The sequence below is a fragment of the Lagenorhynchus albirostris genome, chromosome 9, assembly GCF_949774975.1.
Source record: "Lagenorhynchus albirostris chromosome 9, mLagAlb1.1, whole genome shotgun sequence".
Classification (NCBI taxonomy): Eukaryota; Metazoa; Chordata; class Mammalia; order Artiodactyla; family Delphinidae; genus Lagenorhynchus; species Lagenorhynchus albirostris.
The window spans coordinates 6,903,734-6,922,849 of NC_083103.1; the positions used below are offsets into that span (position 1 = coordinate 6,903,734).

Genomic DNA, 19,116 nt, shown 5'->3' on the forward strand with positions numbered 1-19,116 from the left:
GTGCTCCAGCCAGGGAAAACAACTGCTCACTTCTCCCTGAGTCCGCCCCGCGCGCTCCCTGCTTCCCGGCGGCCGCGGGAGCCCAGCCCGGCCGGGGGAGGCGCGGAGCGGGCCGGCCGCCCGGCCTTCCTCTCCCCTCGCTCCTCCTCTCCGCTTCAACTTGCTCCGGCCTCCTCGCTCCGGCCTCAGGTTGGGGCCTCCGCAGGCCCTCGGCCCCGTCTCGTGGCTGGGCTTCTTCCCGGGGCGGTGGAAGTTTCTGGGCTCCCCGCAGTCCAGCCTCCATCTCTTTGCCTCTCACTGGGCCCGCGCCCGCGCCTGCTGTCCCCTCCCCGCGCGCTTCCTCCCATCCTCTCCCTCGCTGCCCTCTCTACTCCTCTCCCGGGGCTCCCGGCTTGCTGTTGCCCTCGGGCGCCGGCACCATCGCCCCTGCCCGGGCGCGCCCCCCGGGTTCTGCGGCCCCGGATGCCCGGGCCCCGTGGGGCTGCTGGCGGCCTGGCCCCTGAGATGCGCGGGGCCGGGGCGGCGGGGCTGCTGGCGCTGCTGCTGCTGCTGCTGCTGCTACTGCTGCTGGGCCCGGGCGGCGGGGCCGAGGGGGGGCCGGCGGGCGAGAGGGGCGCTGGCGGGGGCGGGGCGCTGGCCCGCGAGCGCTTCAAGGTGGTCTTTGCGCCGGTGATCTGCAAGCGGACCTGTCTCAAGGGCCAGTGTCGGGACAGTTGTCAGCAGGGCTCCAACATGACGCTCATCGGAGAGAACGGCCACAGCACCGATACGCTCACGGGCTCCGGCTTCCGCGTGGGTGAGGGCCGGGGACACGGGCAGGGGGAGCGGGGAAGGCAGGCACCTGGACAAATGCGGGGTACATGGCAGCGTAAGCCACGTAGGCCACGTGACCCTGGGGGTCGTGGGTTGAGAGAGCTGAGCCTGAGGGCCTGGGGCCCCAGGGGCTTCAGGGGGCTTGGGAGGCTGGAGTGCTGGGGCCAGAGTTGGGAGGGCTGCATGGAAGCCTGGACTTTACAGCTGTGGGTTGGCGTTGAGGCCTAAGGTGTGGGGTGATGCTGGGGTCCTGGATGACACAGGCCTCTAGGAAAGTGCTGGGTCCTGAGAGGGAGCCAGGGCCTGCAGCAGGGGCTTTTGAGGGATGTGAGCCGGGGGCAGGAGGTCTCAGAGAAGGGATAAGTATTCCCCCGAGAAACAGTCTTGCTGGAAGAAACAGGAAAAGTCTTTAAAAACTGTCTAAAGTAGGGCCTGCCAGTGGTAGACACCTGCGTTCTCTGGGAGGAGGAGCTGAGGTCAGGGCTGGGAGTGAGGGAATTAGTTACTGGCAAGGTCTTAGAGGGGAGGGGTGTTGAGGCCTAACAAGTGGGGAGCAGGCCTGGAGGTAGGGGCTGGTTTGGGTCCTCAGCCTCTCCTCTTCCTGATGCCCCATCTATGCTTCCCCCATAAATCTTAACAGCTCTGCCTCAGAGTCTCCCCCCAACAAGCCGTGATAACTTCCCAGTTCCACCTGGAGTCCACCCCTTCCCCAACATCTCTCTGCAGAGGGCCAGGCCTGGGCTCAGCTCTCCTCCCTCAGGGCCCTGTGGGCCAGGCTGGGGGAGGTGTCCCAGCAGTAATTACCCTCCCGGACAGGGTAATTAGGCCAGGCCCAGGATGGTACCAGCAAAACAGCCCCTCTTACACATTCCTATACTCATGTACCCACTCAGACCTGAGGAACCCCACAGATGTGGGGTTCTCATGAGACGTGCATGTGTGTCTGTCTGTGTGCGAGTGTGCACGTGCGTGCTTGCACGTGACACACCCACGGGGGTATGCCCGGCTTTGGAGTGGCACACTGGGATCAAGTACTTGTTTCTTTGTGTTGTCTGGGGTGCATGTCTGCAATCACTATGGGAGTGTTTATGTAAGCCTGTGTTGGTGTCAGAATGAGTCTGTGCATGTGTGTGTGATGAGATGGCTGTGCATGTGAGTATACATGGGCCCGGCCTCCCAAGCCCCCTGGCCATCCTGCCCAGGCTGCTGTCTCCATCCGTGCTGCCCACATCCCCCAGGCTCGGCGCCCAGGCCACAGTGGGCGGGTGTCACAGGGAGGTCACCCTCACCGCTATGGGTGACTCACTGGGAGGCAGGAAGGAGAGGATCCTGCCTCCCCCGGCCCAGGGCACACCCCTTCTGCCCTGAGAGACTGGCCCCAAGAGGCCGGGCAGGATGGGCTGGGCTGGGCTGGGATGCTCTTAGCCAGGCCCCGATGGCCATGCATGTGGGCCATCCCTCTGAGGCCCTTGAGGTGTCCAGAGAGCCTCAGCCCCACCTTCCCATCCTGGGAAGTGAGGGCAGCTATGTGGCAGGCAGGAGAGGGGCTGGGCCTGGTGTGTGAGCTCAGGTCCCCAAGGCTGGATTTCAGATATGAGTGTGTGACAGAAAGACAGAGACCCCATCCTCTCACTGAGCCACTCCTTCATTCATTCCCCAGCACCTCCTCTGGCACCCAGAGCTGAGGCAGAGGGTGGGTAGGATCTGAGGAAAGGCTCTCTTCCTGGGGGAGGAGCTGAGCCTGGAAGGATAAGATGTGAATATGCAGAGATGGGGGACAAGGCTCTGAGGGGGCGGGAAAGGCATGATTAAAGTCAGGGAGGCAGAAGATGTGGTACATTTGTAGGGGACGGGACATGAGTCCTGGAGCATAGGGTGCACATGGAAAGAGCGGGGGGGTGGGCTGAAAGAAGGTTCCTTCTGGGCCACGGGAGAGCAAGGAAGCAAGCTGTGAGCAGGGGTGTGGCTGTGCCAGAGCTTTGCCTGAAGCAAGTCTCTCTGGGGGCGCTTGGGATGTTGACAGGCAGGGGAGTGGCAGAGGGCATGGGGAGGAGGGACGATGGATTATGAGCTATTACAGAGGCCAGAACTGGCCCGAGTGGGAGCAGGAGAGATGGAGTATCAAGGCTCAGTTATGAGTGACTGGGCAGGTGGGGATTCCCAGTGGTTGTTCAAGGCCAAGTGGAGGTGGGGAGGCAAGATGCTGATTTCTGACAGAGTCCCCTGGGTGGAGGTGCTTAAGAGAGGTCCTGGAGAGGGATAGCTCAAGTTGGCAATGGTGAGGTGTGGGCCCTGGGATGGCAAGACAAAGAGGGAGAGAGAGCCCAGAGAGGGCTGAATCAGGGGAAGAATTTAGGGGTGAGAAGGAGGAAGCACCAGAGAGAGATTGGATTTCCAGGAAAGGCCTAAGGGAGGGAAAGGCTATTCCGTCGTCATCATCATCATCATCATCATTTGCTACTACTTATTAAGGACCCACTGTGTATTAGGCACTACGCTAAGCATCGCCCCATTCAATAGACAGGACAGTCCTACAGATGAGGACACTGAGGCACAGAGAGGGGAAGTAAGTTGCTCAGGGCCACACAGTTGGCACATGGCCTCCTATCTAGGATTTAAGTCCAAGACTTAAGACTCCAGTGGCCCCATGGGTATAAGGATGTTGGGGGACTTACAGGGTAGTGTGTGTGTGTGTGTGTGTGTGTGTGTGTGTGTGTGTGTGTGTGTGTGATGTGTTACAAAAACCAGCTTCCCAGGGAGGACAGAACTGGTGGGTGGCAAGGAAGCAGGGAGGAGGGGAAGAGACAGGATGTGGGTGAGGGACTGGGCCTGGGGGCTGGGACAGGGGTCTGCCTGGGCCCTGATCCGCCTTTCCTCCCCAGTGGTGTGCCCTCTGCCCTGCATGAACGGCGGCCAGTGCTCCTCCCGAAACCAGTGCCTGTGTCCTCCGGACTTCACCGGTCGCTTCTGCCAGGTGCCCGCTGGAGGAACCGGCGGGGGCACTGGCGGCTCAGGCCCTGGGCTTGGTCGGGCTGGGGCCCTGTCCACAGGCGCGCTGCCTCCCCTGGCTCAGGAAGGCGAGTCTGTGGCCAGCAAGCACGCCATCTACGCGGTCCAGGTGATCGCCGATCCGCCGGGGCCCGGGGAGGGGCCCCCTGCCCAGCATGCAGCCTTCCTGGTGCCCCTCGGGCCAGGACAGATCTCAGCGGAAGGTACCAGGCAACGGGCAGACCCCGGTAGGCCGAGGCGGGCGGGCAGTAGGGTGGCAGGTCCCGGGCGGAAGCCAGCCCTGGAGGACCGCCACACTGCCAACCTGCCCTGCGGGGCAGCCCTGAAGCCGCTGTGCCCCGCCCCCCAGTGCAGGCCCCACCCCCTGTGGTGAACGTGCGCGTCCACCACCCGCCCGAGGCCTCCGTCCAAGTGCACCGCATCGAAGGGCCCAACGCCGAGGGCCCAGCCCCCTCCCAGCACCTGCTGCCGCACCCCAAGCCCCCGCATCCTCGGCCACCCACCCAGAAGCCCCTGGGCCGCTGCTTCCAGGACACGCTGCCCAAGCAACCCGTGAGTGAATCCACAGTCGCCGCTGGACCGGCCCTTCAGTCTCTCAGGGCTGCCCTGTTCCAACCCACCCGGATTGCTCAAAACTGGGGGTGTCCTGCAGGTTGAGTGGAGGAGGAAAAGGACCTCAGGAGGGAGGCCAGGTCGGGGCTGGGCACCCTGTGACCCCTGTCCACACTCCTCTCCCTAGTGTGGCAGCAATCCCCTCCCCGGCCTCACCAAGCAGGAAGACTGCTGTGGAAGCATCGGCACAGCCTGGGGCCAGAGCAAGTGCCACAAGTGCCCCCAGCTGCAGTGTGAGTGCCTTGGCTCAGTGAGACCTCCCTCCCACTCCCCACAGGGTGGTTCCGCCCACACCCCTCTCAGCCCTGCAGTGGGAGACTCCAGTCCAAGCAGCCTGAGCCTCTCACTGCCCATCCAATTCCCCTCAGCGTCCCACCCTGCCTGTCTCCAGTGCCCTCCCTTCCCTCTCTGCAGGCCCCCCAAGGTCCTCTCCTGCCATGCTCTCCTCTCTCTGCAGACACAGGGGTGCAGAAGCCAGGGCCTGTACGTGGGGAGGTGGGCACTGACTGCCCCCAGGGCTACAAGAGGCTCAACAGCACACACTGCCAGGGTACAGCCGGCTGGAGACTCTGTGGGCTGGAGGGGTAACTGGGGGAGGCCCTGCGGTGGACGGGGGTGGGTGGGGCAGGGGCAGAACCCTGAGGTTCTTGGAGCATCTTGCTGTCACCCTATGGCCCCAGACTGGAGGGACCAAACTCTCACTTAACCACAGACATCAATGAGTGCGCGATGCCAGGCATGTGTCGCCATGGTGACTGCCTCAACAACCCCGGCTCCTATCGCTGTGTCTGCCCACCTGGCCATAGCTTGGGCCCCTCCCGCACACAGTGCATTGGTGAGACTGGGGGATCCTTGGAGGTCACAAAGCATGGGTGGGAGGTTAAGCCTCCAAACAGTAAGGATCAGAGGTCACAGAAGTCAGAGTGAGGTCAAGGGCTGACTGCAGGTGAAACAAGGCCCAGAGCAGATAGGGTCAGGGATCAGTGGGTTCAGGAGTTGCATGAGATCTGGGGTTAGAGGTCACATGGGGTCAGGGATTATATGGAGTCAAGGTCATATGAGACCATGGGCTTGATGAGTGGGAGGAATAAAGTCTAGAGCAGCTAGAATCAGGGGTCAATGGGGTCAGTGGTCACCGAAGTTTCAGGTGTTACATGAGGTCAGAATAACACAGGTTTCAGGGGTCATATGAATTCAGGGTCACGTGCGATCAGGGGCCACGTGAGGATTAAGCGTTGTCTGGGCCAGAGAGGCAAGGTCTGGAGCAGACGGGAAGGGGGATGTGGGCAGTGTTCAGGCCCAGATGCCCATGCCCACCACTGGCCCCTGCAGCGGACAAGCCAGAGGAGAAGAGCCTATGCTTCCGCCTGGTCAGCCCTGAGCACCAGTGCCAGCACCCGCTGACCACGCGCCTCACCCGCCAACTCTGCTGCTGCAGTGTTGGCAAGGCCTGGGGCACCAGGTGCCAGCGCTGCCCAGCTGATGGCACTGGTGAGCCTGGGGCATTTGTGGCTGGGGGGCTGTCTGTGTGCCTATCCAGGAAATGCTCACTTCTCTGCCCCTTGCTCTGGCCGCAGCTGCCTTCAAGGAGATCTGTCCAGCTGGGAAGGGGTACCACATCCTCACCTCCCACCAGACGCTCACCATTCAGGGTGAAAGTGACTTCTCCCTTTTCCTGCACCCTGATGGGCCACCCAAGCCCCAGCAGCTCCCTGAGAGCCCCAGCCGGGCACCACCACCTGAGGACACAGAGGAAGAGAGAGGTCTGGCCTGACCCCTCCTGTTACCTGACAGTTGCTGAGCCCCTAGGTCTGACACCTTGACCCTTGATCCACAGATATGACCTGAGTCTAACGTCTAAGTCCTAGTCCCAGACCAGCACTGACCCCCAGAGCTGATACTCTGACCCCTAACCAATGTTGTAACTAACCCCAGAATTAACCCCTGATCAACAGAATTTGACCATTTATTGCCCTCCAGATTCAATCCTCTGACTCCAGGACCCCTTTGATTTCCAGACCAGGGCACTAATGCAGCTCAAATGCTGCCCCTAGATCTGACCTTCTGACCGCTGCCCCAGGGATTTGACCCTGGCTATAACCTCCCAAGCCAAGGACCTTGTCCAACCATTGCTTCACTGACCTGTGATGGAAACACTCCTTGACCTCAGGATCTAACCCTTGATGCTTGATCCAGACATGATCGCTGAACTCTTAGGGACCCTGACCACAAATACCCAAGTGCCAATCCCAGATCTGACTCCCTTCTCCCAGCCCAACACTTAATGGCCCCATCTTCTTCCCTTCTAGGGGTGAGCACAGACTCAGTGAGTATGAGAGCCCAGGTGGGAGGGGCAGGGAGGCCAAGGAGACACAGAGGGCTCATGTTGCTGTCACCCTCAGCCAGTGATCGAAGAGCAGTCCTCGCAGCAGAGCCACCTGACTGTCACCACATCTCCTGCCCGGCCCTACCCTGGTGAGCTGGACACCGTAGGAACCAGTCCTCAGGGGCTGTCACTGCCAGGGAAGTTCACAGTCTAGGCACCAGGGGGCGGTGAAGCTGGGTGTGAAGTTCCCAGCCGGTGACCTGCGGAGAGAGGGGTGGCGCTCTCAGCTTCCTCACCAGCTGACGAGTGTGCCCTGCTGCCCGCAGAGCTGATCTCCCGGCCCTCGCCGCCCTGGTTCCTGCCCGACTTGCCCCCGTCCCGAAGTGCGGTAGAGATCGCCCCTACTCAGGTCACAGGTAAGACCCGCCCACCTAGGCCACGCCCGAGGTAAGCCACGCCCCTAACAGTTTTTCTCCTCCCTTACCCCCTTCAATCATTCCCGAGCACTAAAACATCCAGGGTTTACTGTGTGCCAGGCCCTGGGCTGGGCGCTGTGGAAGCCTCGGTGTGCAGCAGAGATCCCACTCTGCCCTCAACTGATCCGGGTATTATGGTGGTCAGCCCAGGCCAAAGGCATTTATTCATATATTCTACAACTATTTATTGAGCACCTACTATGTGTAGGCACTGTTTAAGTGCTGGGGATACAGTAATAAGCAAAACAGACAAAAGTTCCCTATCCTCGTGGAGTAGACAGACAACAAACAGATCAATGAGTCCAAATCTGGTATGTCTCATAAATGCTATGAAAAAAAAAAATAGAGAAGGAAGGAAGTCTGGGCGGAGGGGGTGGGGGTGATAATATGCACGGTGGCAATGAGAGAAGGCTTTCTGAGAAGGGCTTTAAAGATTGTTAGAAATTAACAACGAGAAGTGGGAAAGAAATGGGCGGGTTGGGAAAAAGGACGTTCCAGTTTGGGCAGAAGTTTGGGCAAAGGCATGGAAACATGAAACCCTGGTTTCATGGAGCAGGGAGAAACCACACACACACATCAGTGTTTATGAACTAGGGGAGGACTGGCTCAGGGAGCCTTGTTAAGAGGCTTGGGTTTGATCCCAAAGGCTGTGGGAAGTGTCTGCAGGGTTTTGGGCATCGTAATAATTGCTAGTTATGGCTGAACAGTTGCCCTGGGCCAGGCACTGACTGAAGAGTTTTACATACTAAATACCGTTTACCCTTCTCATACTCTGTGAAGTGGGCACTGTCAGCCTCGTTTTCCAGATGAGAAAATTGCGGCTAAGGGAGGTTCAGGGACTGGTCCCAGGTCACACAGCTGAGCCAGATTCAAGCCCATGTCTCTGTGGACTCCAAAGCCACAAGGAAGCCACCAGCCTGGTTGAAAACCGGAGGTTAGATGAGCTCCTGGTGGAAGGTGACTGCCCTGGAAGTCTGCACAGGCTAGGAACCACCCAGGGACAGTCTGGGGGCTGTGGGAATATGGAGGAAGAGACACATGCTGAGGTTTCTCAGAGGAGGGGGTGTTAAGGATGCCTAGGGAGAGGCATCTCAAAGAGAACAGCCTGCAAGAGCCCACTGGCCAGGTGTGTTTGGGAACGGGTAGAGTTCAGCATCAAGGCCTGGGCTGCATGGGGCAGGGCTCAGGGGAGGGACCACAACGGGGAGAGGTGGAGGCACGAAGTACTAGGAATCGTAGGAAATAGGGTGAGGAGGATTCCTGGATCTGACCACTTATGCACAACCATGTGCGAGCCAGGATTCCCAGGAAACCAGCTCCTTTCTGCCTTGGGAGGGGGAGGAAAACCACTGTTCTGGAATGGGGGGGGCAGGTCCCTAAGGCAAAGGGTGTTGGTTCACTGATCTAGAGGATGTTTGTGTGGGTGAGGCTGCAGGGTTTGAGGTATTGAGGTTACTGGGGTCAGGGTATCATAAGTGGGGATAGAAGTATCAAGGTTTCCTGGAGTTGAGGAGATAGGGATGTCAGGGACCTGGGGTCATGGTTTGGGGCTGCCGGAGGTTGTGATGTTGGGGTTATCTGTGATGGAGGTGTAGGGAATCCTAGGATTGGAGCACCCGAGCTTAGGGTGCGACCCGGCCCAGGTATCCGGGTCGTTAGTAATGGGCTATCCAGGTCCTCCCTGGGGACGTGGCAGAAAGTGAATGCTCCCTGCCTGGACCCCTGACCTACCGCCCCACCCCCCAACCCCGGCAGAGACGGACGAGTGCCGACTGAACCAGAACATCTGTGGCCACGGGGAGTGCGTCCCGGGACCCTCGGACTATTCTTGCCATTGTAACCCGGGCTACCGGTCGCATCCGCAGCACCGCTACTGCGTGGGTGAGCGTGGCGAGTGGGTGGCGCGGGGCGGCCCTGGCTCCCGACAGACCTCTGATGCCTCCCCGCCCGCGCGCCCTTCTCAGACGTGAACGAGTGCGAGGCGGAGCCGTGCGGCGCCGGGAGGGGAATCTGCATGAACACCGGCGGCTCCTACAACTGCCACTGCAACCGCGGCTACCGCCTGCACGTTGGCGCCGGGGGGCGCTCGTGCGTGGGTGAGCGCGGCCGGGCCGGGGGTGGCGCTGGGGCTAGGTGGACCTGGGGGGCTCTCCCGACCGCAAGTAATCCCCTCCGCCACCTTGCACTCCCCTCGCGCCCCCTTCCTCCCGCTCAGACCTGAACGAGTGTGCCAAGCCCCACCTGTGCGGCGACGGCGGCTTCTGCATCAACTTTCCCGGTCACTACAAGTGCAACTGCTACTCCGGCTACCGGCTCAAAACCTCTCGACCGCCCGTGTGCGAAGGTGGGGACGACTCCATCCAGACCGCCGGGGGTCCTCAGCGGTCCCTCGGCCTGGGGTGGGGGCGGAGGGCCTCACCCCCGTCTCTGCCCAGCTCTGGGCCTCTCAGAGGTTTCGGTCCGGAGCCCAGAGGGCCTGCTTCGCCTTGTCGATTTGTGACGAAGGGAGGCCCTGCCGAGGACGCTGAGCGCCTGGCCGGCCACGTTGTCCCCAAACGAGTCCTATTCCTTCCTACTGTGCAGACATCGACGAGTGCCGAGACCCTAGTTCCTGCCCAGATGGCAAATGCGAGAACAAACCTGGGAGCTTCAAGTGCATTGCCTGTCTGCCTGGCTACCGCAGCCAGGGGGGCGGGGCCTGCCGCGGTAAGGGCGAGGCATGGTTCGGGGTAGGGTAGGGGGCGGGGCCTCGAAAGCAAATGGACGGGGCCCTTCGGGAGTCGCTCCTGTGATGGAGCGGGGGTAATGGCGGTGGAAGTCACCTCCAGACTGGGCGTCCTTCCTGGGAGTAGAGGACACCCCCCATCCCGGGCGGAGGGGGCTCCCACCCCCTCATAGTGCATCATCCGGTGGGGCGGAATCCGAGGCGAACCTTCTCCGCTGCAGACGTGAACGAGTGCGCCGAGGGCAGCCCCTGCTCTCCCGGCTGGTGCGAGAACCTCCCGGGCTCCTTCCGCTGCACGTGCGCCCAGGGCTATGCGCCCGCGCCGGACGGCCGCAGTTGCCTGGGTGAGCTCCAGCCCTCCCCGCCCTGCTACCCGCCACCCATTCACACGCCGAAGCTGGGGACTGGGTCACCCCGTCTGTCGGACGGGTGGGCAGGAGGTAGCTAATTCACAGACACCGCCCCTTCACTGATCCACTCACTACTTTCCTCAGCGGACCTGGCGGAGGAGGGGGCGACCAGAATTTCTACGTAGGAAGGATCTTAGGAGGCAAAGCTTGAAGCTGCGTTTGCAAAGCACGTTACTTAAATTTGAGGGGGGAAAAAAGATATAAAAGAAAGGGGATGTTAGTAGTCCCCCCGACACTAATATTTCTTATGTATCAGGAGGAAGGCTGAGGGCTGGGATTCAGAGAAACTGGAGAACAGTAGACACCAACTGTAGAGCGCAGGGCTGTAGGACTGGATGGAGTTTGGGTGTTCCTGGGAAACCTCAGCAGGGCTGGGAGAAGGGGAGGTCTGAGTGCTCTTAAAGGATCAACAGGAGTTAACCAAGCGAAGAAAGGTGAGAGGGAAGAGCATGCCAGGCGCAGCGCCAGCGAAGCCAGAGGCAAACACCAGCACGGAGTGTACAGGGAATGTAAGGTGTAAGCAGGGGATGGGGGCTGAGGCTGGCCGGTGAGGGGCAGGTCCCCACGCCCTGAAGGGCCCACCTAAGCCCTGCCCAGGAGGTTGAGCTTCACCCTGAGGTTATTAGGAGGCACCTGAAGCATTTTAAGGGGAAGAATGGCAAGACTGGCCATTTGTTTTAGAAAGTTCCCTGATGCCCATTGTGGAGAGTGGCTGGAGGTCTGGTGGGGACTCAGGACAGAGACAGTGGTGGACCTGATGAGAATAGAGGCCTAAGGATGGTCATGAGGTTATGTGATATTAGAGAAATATTAGAACGCGTTACCTGGGCTGCTTGTGAACTGGATGTCAAGGTGAAGGAGAGAGGGGAGTAAGGGATCCTTAGGTTTCCAGTTTGGGTGAGTCAGTGGGTTCTGCTCACCGGGATAGGGTCCCCTGGGGTGGGGCATGTTTGAGAAGGAAGACATTAAGTTTCATGTTGGACAGTTGAGCAGGTGGTCCCTGTGGGCCTTTCAGCTGGCAATGCCAGCAGAGGGTGGGCCATACTGATTGGAAACCTTGGGCCAGACACACCCAACTGGAACTGTGTATTGTGGGGGTGTGGATCCTTGGGGTGTCACTGGGAGGGTGTGAAGCCTTGGGGGTGTGCCCTGGGAGGAGCTGCGGAGACTTGAGGTGTCACTGGGGGTGTATGGAGCCTCGGGGTAGGCACTGGGGAGAGCTGTGGAGCCTTGGGGTGCAGTCAAGGATGGTGGGTCCGGTGAGGGGAGCCTTGACAGAGCCTTGTGTGTACTGCCACGTCGGTAGAAGGCAGGGGAATCGGAGCAGGAGGTGGCGGAGCAGAGGTGGTGGGAGGGCCCAGGGAGCACTAGCTGAGAAGCTGGGGAGCGGAGGCATGCAGGGAAGAGGAGGATGAGGTAAATGCAACAGAGAGCTTCTTGTAAAATAAGGACTAGCTGGGGAGACGAGAAGGTCCTTGTTGGCCTTGGCAGGGGAGCTTCCGTGGCATGACGGGAGGCCAGAAGATGCAGGCAGCAAGTGAGGAGGAGTGAGACCTGGGATCACCAGAGTGGGGTGTAGGATGTTGGCTGAGGAGAACAGTAGAGGTTTGGAACTGCCCAAGAGCACAGGGGCTACCTAGGGGCTTTCGAGTGTCAAGGCTTGAGAGGAGGAGGAGAGGGTAGCGCTAGCCATGCTGAGGATCTGGCTGGGCTGGAGGCCAGAGGGAGTGGAGTGGCCCAGGGTGCTCAGCTTGGTGGCTGGCTCCAGCCCCGCTCAGCACCCAGGATCCTGAGAAGCAGGCTAGGGCTCTGACTTTGCCAGGCCAGTGAGGAGGAAGGAGAGGTGTTCATGGGCCCTTGCTAGAGGAGGTAGAGTTGGGGGCTTGAGAACAGCGGAGGCAGCTGCATCTGAGGTGTCCAAGAGGGGGCAGATCCCAGCCCCTTGGACCGAGAGTGAGTGGCTGGCATTGAGGTGAAGGTCACAGAAACTGAGGGATGAAGGACTGTAAGGTCAGAGGCTGGGCCTGGCTGTCCAAATGGACGTTGAAAACTCGTAGGATGGGGAGGAAGAGAGAGGGAGAGGGGCTAGGAAGGTGGGTGCTGACAGCAATAGAGAGGCTGGCTTGGGGGCCAAGTGCACCTCAGAGGAAGAGTGTGGTTTGAAAGGGGTCTGGGGTGTGGGCAACGACCAGCTTCCACCAGAAAGGACTGCAGAGAAGCATGCTCTCAGAGCCAAGTCCCTTTACTGCACAAGCAGAACAAGTTTATTCTGTGAGACCAAAGATATAGGGGAGCTTATTTACATGGGAAGGAAGGCAGCCATGGCAGGTGGGGGAAGGGCAAGAGCAGCTGTGAGAGCAGTTGGGGCAAAAGGAAGCCCAGGACAGAATGGGATTGTTTGGTGAGAACAGATGAAGGATGGGGAGGCCTGAGTTCTTTGAAATCATACGTGGCCCAGGGTTCCTGGCAGCACCTGGTCTGGTCGTTAGGGCATAGTGTGCCACACAGGAGCAGAGTGAGGGTCCCATGCTTTTCTCCAGCTCCACTCACCTCAGCTCTGGTGCTCCAGGCCATGGGCAGGAGTGGGAAAAGGGTAGCAGAGGCCCAAGACCGTCCCATCCTGGCCCTCTGACAGCCCCTGTGCCCCATAGATGTGGATGAGTGTGAGGCTGGGGACGTGTGTGACAACGGCATCTGCACCAACACGCCAGGCTCCTTCCAGTGTCAGTGCCTCTCTGGCTACCATCTGTCAAGGGACCGGAGCCACTGTGAGGGTGAGGGGGCCCTTGAGTTGGGGGGCTGACCTGTTCCTCCCTACCCCAAGACCTCCACTGCCCAGGCCCCAAGCCCAGGGGCTACCTGTAAACAAGCCAGGCACTCCCATGGCCAGCCCCCATCCAGATGCAAGATGAGGCCTGGGGTGTGGGCCCTACCCAGGGCTCTTTGGGAAGCCTTGGAAGCCTCAGGCTGTGTGTGATTGGGCTTAGCCCCTGAGATTCTCCCCCTCTTTGGTTCCCTACAGACATTGATGAGTGTGACTTTCCCGCAGCCTGCATTGGGGGTGATTGCATCAACACCAATGGCTCCTATCGATGTCTCTGTCCCCAGGGGCATCGGCTGGTAGGCGGCCGGAAGTGCCAAGGTATGGGGGGATTGGCTGAGAGCTCCCGAGGAGCAATGGCAGGCAGCAGTAATCTCCTAGACACACTATTGATCTGTCTTTCCATCCATCCATCCACTCACTCATCCTTCTACTCTTTCACTGAAAATAACAACAGTGATAATGACAGTAATTAACGGTGCTTATTACTATGTGCCAAATCACCTCTATATGCATTCATCCAACAAGAGTTTACTGAGCAGCTAATATTTTCCAGGTTCTGTGCTATATACTAGATATTGAGCAATGACCCAGGGCTCCCAGCTAGGGGAGACTGACATGTAAATTGATTCTTACAGTTCAGGGTGCTGGGTGCCAAAAGAGGTCTGGACTAGCGATTTATTCCAACAGTTGAATTGGAACTTGAAGCATAAATAGGGTTTCCTAAAGCATAAATAGATTCCCTAAGCAGAGAAAAGCATGGGATGGTATTCCAGGCCCAAAGAACAGTATTTGCAAAGCACAGAGATCCGGAAGAAACTAGTTGTGTTTTAAGGGAGAGTAGACACCTATGCCCTAAACACAGAGCTGAGGGTGTTGGTGGTTTAGAGTAAAGGGTGATGAGACTTAAAGATATTGGGAGACCAAACTGAAAGTCCCCAAATGCTGAGCTGAGAGTTAGGACTTCATTCTGTTAGGTTTTATGAAGAAAAATACATCGAGTGTGCACACAACTACCCACATGCACAGACAGATGCGAGTGGATTTCCTGTCATGTGTACTTTGAAGTCACAGTGGAAATTCAGGTTCTGATCTTGTGTGAGGCCCTTGAGGCATACTCCCGGGGAAAGAGGGGCTCATTTCCCTCTGAGTGATTCTTTCTGCTCACCTCACTCCCTGAAGACATAGATGAGTGCAGCCAGGACCCGGGTCTGTGCCTTCCCCATGGGGCCTGTGAGAACCTGCAGGGCTCCTACGTTTGCGTCTGCGATGAAGGCTTCATGCCCACCCAGGACCAGCACGGCTGTGAGGGTGAGTGCCCTCTCGGATTCCTCCTCAATCTAGACAACTCCCTTGAGCTGCAGCTGGGGCTCAGAGTTGCATCCTGGTCCCACCCTCTGGAATGTGGTGAACAGGAAGAAATCTCTTTTTGCCTGGGAGAGCCTGGTGGGGCCAGACCTCGCAGGAGGGCCCTGAATGCCACATTGAGGATGGAGCTTGGCTTTCACAGTGCAGCTAAGGGGAGCCAGGGGATGTGGGGGAATAGAGGGATGAGGTTGGTGGGCAGCATGGACAGGCAAAGACATTCTGCAGGAACCTGAGCTGCTCTCCCCTCCCCTCAGAGGTGGAGCAGCCCCACCACAAGAAGGAGTGCTACCTTAACTTCGATGACACCGTGTTCTGCGACAGTGTACTGGCCACCAATGTCACCCAGCAGGAGTGCTGCTGCTCCCTGGGGGCTGGCTGGGGAGACCACTGCGAGATCTATCCCTGCCCAGTCTACAGCTCAGGTCAGGAGCCGGGCAGGCCCTTTCCTTTTTCTGAGCCTTAGTTTCTTCATTTGGAAACGGACTGGGGGAGAGAGCCCCTCCCTGGGTAGGTGGGAAATGAGGCGAGAGCTCTGACCTGTGCCCGACAGCCAGCACACACGCGCTCAATCCTGCCTCCTTCCTTCCCCACGGCCACTATCTCGCTGTAGCTGAGTTCCACAGCCTTTGCCCGGACGGGAAGGGCTACACCCAGGACAACAACATTGTCAACTACGGCATCCCAACCCACCGTGGTAAGCCCCAACACGGCTCCGCCCACCTGGCATGCCCTGCTCCGCCCGCCGAGGTTTGGACTGCCCCGATCCCGCCAGTGCTTGTCAGTGGCGGGTAGTGGGGTAAGGCCCGCCCACTCCCTCACCGACTGCCCCGCCCCTCCACAAAGCCCCGCCCCACCACTCTTACGTCAGCGTTCGGAAAAGCCCCTCGTACAGAGTTTTCGTCCCTTCCACCGTAAGCCCCACCCACACGTTCTCTGCTGCGGGGCCTAAGTGGCCCCGCAGGTAGAGGGCGAGGGCGCCCACGGCCTGTCACTCCGCAGACATCGACGAATGCATATTGTTTGGGGCGGAGATCTGCAAGGAGGGCAAGTGCGTGAACACGCAGCCCGGCTACGAGTGCTATTGCAAGCAAGGCTTCTACTACGACGGGAACCTGCTGGAATGCGTGGGTGAGTGCAGCCGGCCCCCGTGGCCGCGGGAAAGCAGCCGGGAGACACGCACAACCACCCGACTCGGGGCCGGTTCCTACCACTCGCGCTTTTCCTCCCCTCAGACGTGGACGAGTGCTTGGACGAGTCTAACTGCCGGAATGGAGTGTGTGAGAACACGCGCGGTGGCTACCGCTGCGCCTGCACGCCCCCGGCCGAGTACAGCCCGGCGCAGCGCCAGTGTCTGAGCCCAGAGGAGATGGGTGAGGCTCGGGTCGGCCAGCTGGGGAAATAGGAGGGAGGCTGGCCGAGCCGAGCTGTGACTTCCACCCCTACACACCCATCATACCCTCGCTGCCCGTAGACGTGGACGAGTGCCAGGACCCCGCAGCCTGCCGCCCTGGCCGCTGCGTCAACCTGCCGGGCTCCTACCGCTGCGAGTGCCGCCCGCCCTGGGTGCCCGGGCCCTCTGGCCGCGACTGCCAGCTCCCCGAGAGCCCGGCCGGTGAGGGCAAGGGTCATCTTGGGCTCTCCAGAGCCCTGTCCGCCGCCTGGAGACCCGGGGCCGCGGTTCCCCCGAGGGTGGGTTGGAGCGGGGGAGGGCGCTCCTCCCTGACGCCGGGTCCCCCTCCGCAGAGCGTGCCCCGGAGCGGCGGGACGTGTGCTGGAGCCAGCGCGGAGAGGACGGCATGTGTGCGGGCCCCCTGGCCGGGCCCGCCCTCACCTTCGACGACTGCTGCTGTCGCCAGGGCCGAGGTTGGGGAGCCCAGTGCCGCCCGTGCCCGCCGCGCGGCGCCGGTGAGCCGGCCCGGGAGGGGTTGCCCGGGACGGAGTTTGGGGCGGGAGCCGGGGTGAATCGACGCCGCAGACGTCTGACCGCCCCCTGCCCTCTCAGGGTCCCACTGCCCGACGTCGCAGAGTGAGAGCAATTCCTTCTGGGACGCGAGTCCCCTGCTGCTGGGAAAGCCCCCGCGAGGTGAGTGTAAAGGGAGGGACAGAGGCGGGGTCCGCGGCCATCGCTGGGATTGGTGTTGACGTCTGCATTCTCCCGGCGCAGAAGAGGACAGCTCGGAGGAGGATTCAGACGAGTGCCGCTGCGTGAGCGGCCGCTGTGTGCCTCGGCCGGGCGGCGCAGTGTGCGAATGTCCTGGTGGCTTCCAGCTAGACGCCTCCCGCGCGCGCTGCGTCGGTGAGCTGGGCCGAGGGGCGGGGCAGCGGAGGGGCGGGGCCAGAGGCGGGCGGGGCCAGAGGCGGGCGGGCGGGGCGGGGCGGGGCCCTGCAGAACCCCGCCTGGACCGGAAGCCCAGCGCGCCGCGCGGCTCCGGCTCCGTCGCGAAGTCCGCACCTGTTAACCCCCACACCCAGACATCGACGAGTGCCGAGAGCTGAACCAGCGCGGGCTACTATGCAAGAGCGAGCGCTGCGTGAACACGAGCGGTTCCTTCCGCTGCGTCTGCAAAGCTGGCTTCGCGCGCAGCCGCCCACATGGAGCTTGCGTGCCCCAGCGCCGCCGCTGACACCACCCTCGGTCTGGACCTCGGCAATCACCGAGGAGTTTCTGACCGACACTTGGGGCGAGCTCCGCCTCTCGCTTGTGCCCTGACTCGGGGCTCGGACCCAGGGACCCTTCGGGGCCCGCAGACCCCTTCCCCGAGCCCCGTGTTCCAAGGGTGCCCATACCAGCTCCACCCGGTTCATAGGCAGATGTTGGGTCTCTCTGGCGCTGCCGGCCTTCCTTCCAGAGGGCGTTTCCCAGAAACTGATAAATCAGATCGTGCCTCTTTACTCTGGGTTTTCGAAGTAAATTGATGTTCATGTCCGTGGTGGGCGCAGTCTCCGAAGGGCAGCACCAGACCCCAGCCTCCTTGGAGGGGCTAGACTGAGCCCAGCACAGGGGGTGCGAAATAGAATTTATTGTGGCTCTGATTATGTATATGTGAAATGTGCCTGGCCAGGCTGGCCGGGCTCCCAGGGTTTGTACAATAAATACATCTGCGGGGCCTGCTCTCCGAGGCTGGGAAGCGCCCACACCCGCGGTTCAGTCCAGCTTCCGGGTTCCCAGCTTCATGGGGCCCTTGGCTGTCTTTTTCTCAGCGCGTTTCGCCTCCATCTCCCGCCTACGCTCCTCGCGCTTCTTCCGGGCTAGCTCTGCCTTGGCCTGTCCTGGGAACAAGAAGGGGAGGAGGGCTACGGCGTCAGGACAACCTGAGTCTCAGCTTCCCAGCCCATGCCTGCCCCAGAGGAGGGTAGCCCTAGCCCATCAGCCAGCCAGCCCAGGGGAAACACTTACGGCTCTCGGCCTCCAGGCCCTCCCAGTTGTCATCACCCCACGAGTCCCGCCTCGGCTGGAAAGGGAAGTGTGGGCTGGAGTGGAGGCCTACTCTCAGTTGAGGTCCACCCCAGGCCTGCACCCTCCCACTGGACAGGTGCCGAGTACCTGGGCACCAGCCTCCCGACGCACTGACAGGGCAGCAAAGGGGTCGCCTTTGTCACTAGGCTCCGGTCCACCCCAGTTATACTCGCTGGCCAGCCGTGTGCCCTCAGGGGGTGGCTCCGGGGGGCTTGGCTCCTGCCAGCCCTGCTCCCATGCGTCCTCGGCTTCCCAGCTGCTCCAGTCTGACTCCTGGGATTTGTGACCAGGGTTGCTGGTCTGCAAAGAGAAGGAGGAGATAGTGCCAGAGAAAGGGAGGGAGGGGCAGGGAGGGGCAGGGAGGGAGGGGCAGGGCTCCACCCCACATACATGTACCCTGTCCCACCCAGCTCACCTGCCCAGCCCAGCTGGCTTGGCCCCCAGTACTCCAGTTGTCCTGCTGGGCCAACACAGATTCGGCCTCCTGCTGCAGTGTGGGGAGGAGAGCATGACCATAGGGCCCCCTGTACTCCACCCAAAAGGGCAAGGAAGCCCCCTAGCCCCTGCCCAGCCATGGGCTCCACCCTTTCTTCTTTTGCCTTCCCTCTCGTTTTCTCCTTAGGCCCTGTCTCCCATCAGTAAAGTGGACACGCTGAACCTGGCCTGTCATCACTCCTCTATGAAGCTGGGTAATGAGATCTAGAGTTCCACACCCCTGCCTGTGGCCTCAGGGGTCTCACCCAGAGCTCTGCCCCCATTCCCTTCAGAACAGCCCCACTCCAACCTCAGCCCATGCTGAGCCCAGCCCCAGGGAGGACTGGTTGGTTGCAGGCCTGGGAGTGACTTCTCCTTGCTGGTCACAGGGTGGGGTGGGCCCTAGAACAGGTATAGGAGGGACGGGGAGTGGAGGAGAGGAAGGAGGGTCAGTGGGCTGAGCCAATCACCAGCAGCCTGGCCTCTGGAGTTGAGTGGGGGCTCAGCTGTCAGCTCTAACCCGCAACGGCTGCTCCATGACACCTACTTGCCCAGGATGCTGTGCAGATGAGGACAGGTCTGACTCCAGCCAAGCCCACATGAGTTCCTTGAATGGCAGGGAAGC

General features: G+C 60.6%; 2 protein-coding genes across 10 annotated transcripts in view; one reads left to right on the plus strand and one right to left on the minus strand.

The window, feature by feature from the left end:
- Positions 1–17,713, plus strand: LTBP3 (latent transforming growth factor beta binding protein 3). 7 transcript variants are annotated; one of them, XM_060158662.1, is made up of 28 exons: positions 1–796; positions 3,696–4,049; positions 4,172–4,374; positions 4,562–4,667; positions 4,892–4,984; positions 5,147–5,269; positions 5,767–5,925; positions 6,012–6,197; positions 6,744–6,760; positions 6,837–6,909; positions 7,087–7,176; positions 8,992–9,117; positions 9,201–9,332; positions 9,452–9,580; positions 9,820–9,942; positions 10,183–10,305; positions 13,023–13,145; positions 13,394–13,513; positions 14,375–14,503; positions 14,815–14,982; positions 15,171–15,254; positions 15,560–15,688; positions 15,793–15,930; positions 16,032–16,172; positions 16,304–16,465; positions 16,563–16,643; positions 16,725–16,856; positions 17,033–17,713. In XM_060158662.1, exons 1-28 carry the CDS (start codon positions 463–465, stop codon positions 17,182–17,184), a joined length of 3,930 nt encoding a protein of 1,309 aa, XP_060014645.1. In that variant the 5' UTR covers positions 1–462; the 3' UTR covers positions 17,185–17,713. The 7 variants fall into 7 exon arrangements, with proteins under 7 accessions (XP_060014645.1, XP_060014646.1, XP_060014649.1 ...); XM_060158664.1 differs by having other exon boundaries at positions 328–796; positions 3,696–4,025; XM_060158668.1 differs by having other exon boundaries at positions 679–792.
- Positions 17,566–19,116, minus strand: part of SCYL1 (SCY1 like pseudokinase 1) — a 12,358-nt gene continuing 10,807 nt past the window's right edge. Inside the window, exons 15-18 of one of the 3 annotated variants that reach the window (XM_060158669.1) lie at positions 18,433–18,504; positions 18,105–18,317; positions 17,958–18,012; positions 17,566–17,830 (exon numbers count right to left, since the gene is read on the minus strand). In XM_060158669.1, coding sequence (XP_060014652.1) covers positions 17,706–17,830; positions 17,958–18,012; positions 18,105–18,317; positions 18,433–18,504 — 465 coding nt within the window. In that variant the 3' untranslated portion in view covers positions 17,566–17,705. The remainder of the gene's footprint in view (positions 17,831–17,957; positions 18,013–18,104; positions 18,318–18,432; positions 18,505–19,116) is intronic. The other 2 variants (XM_060158670.1, XM_060158672.1) reach the window with 2 other exon arrangements.

What these genes read in the sequence shown, in the direction of transcription:
- LTBP3 (XM_060158662.1), top strand. Translation starts at nt 463, where the DNA reads ATGCCCGGGCCCCGTGGGGCTGCTGGCGGCCTGGCCCCTGAGATGCGC. An exon ending in CGCCCCTACTCAGGTCACAG is followed by an intron (nt 7,177 to 8,991) that starts GTAAGACCCGCC and finishes CAACCCCGGCAG; the next exon opens with AGACGGACGAGTGCCGACTG. An exon ending in TCGACCGCCCGTGTGCGAAG is followed by an intron (nt 9,581 to 9,819) that starts GTGGGGACGACT and finishes CCTACTGTGCAG; the next exon opens with ACATCGACGAGTGCCGAGAC.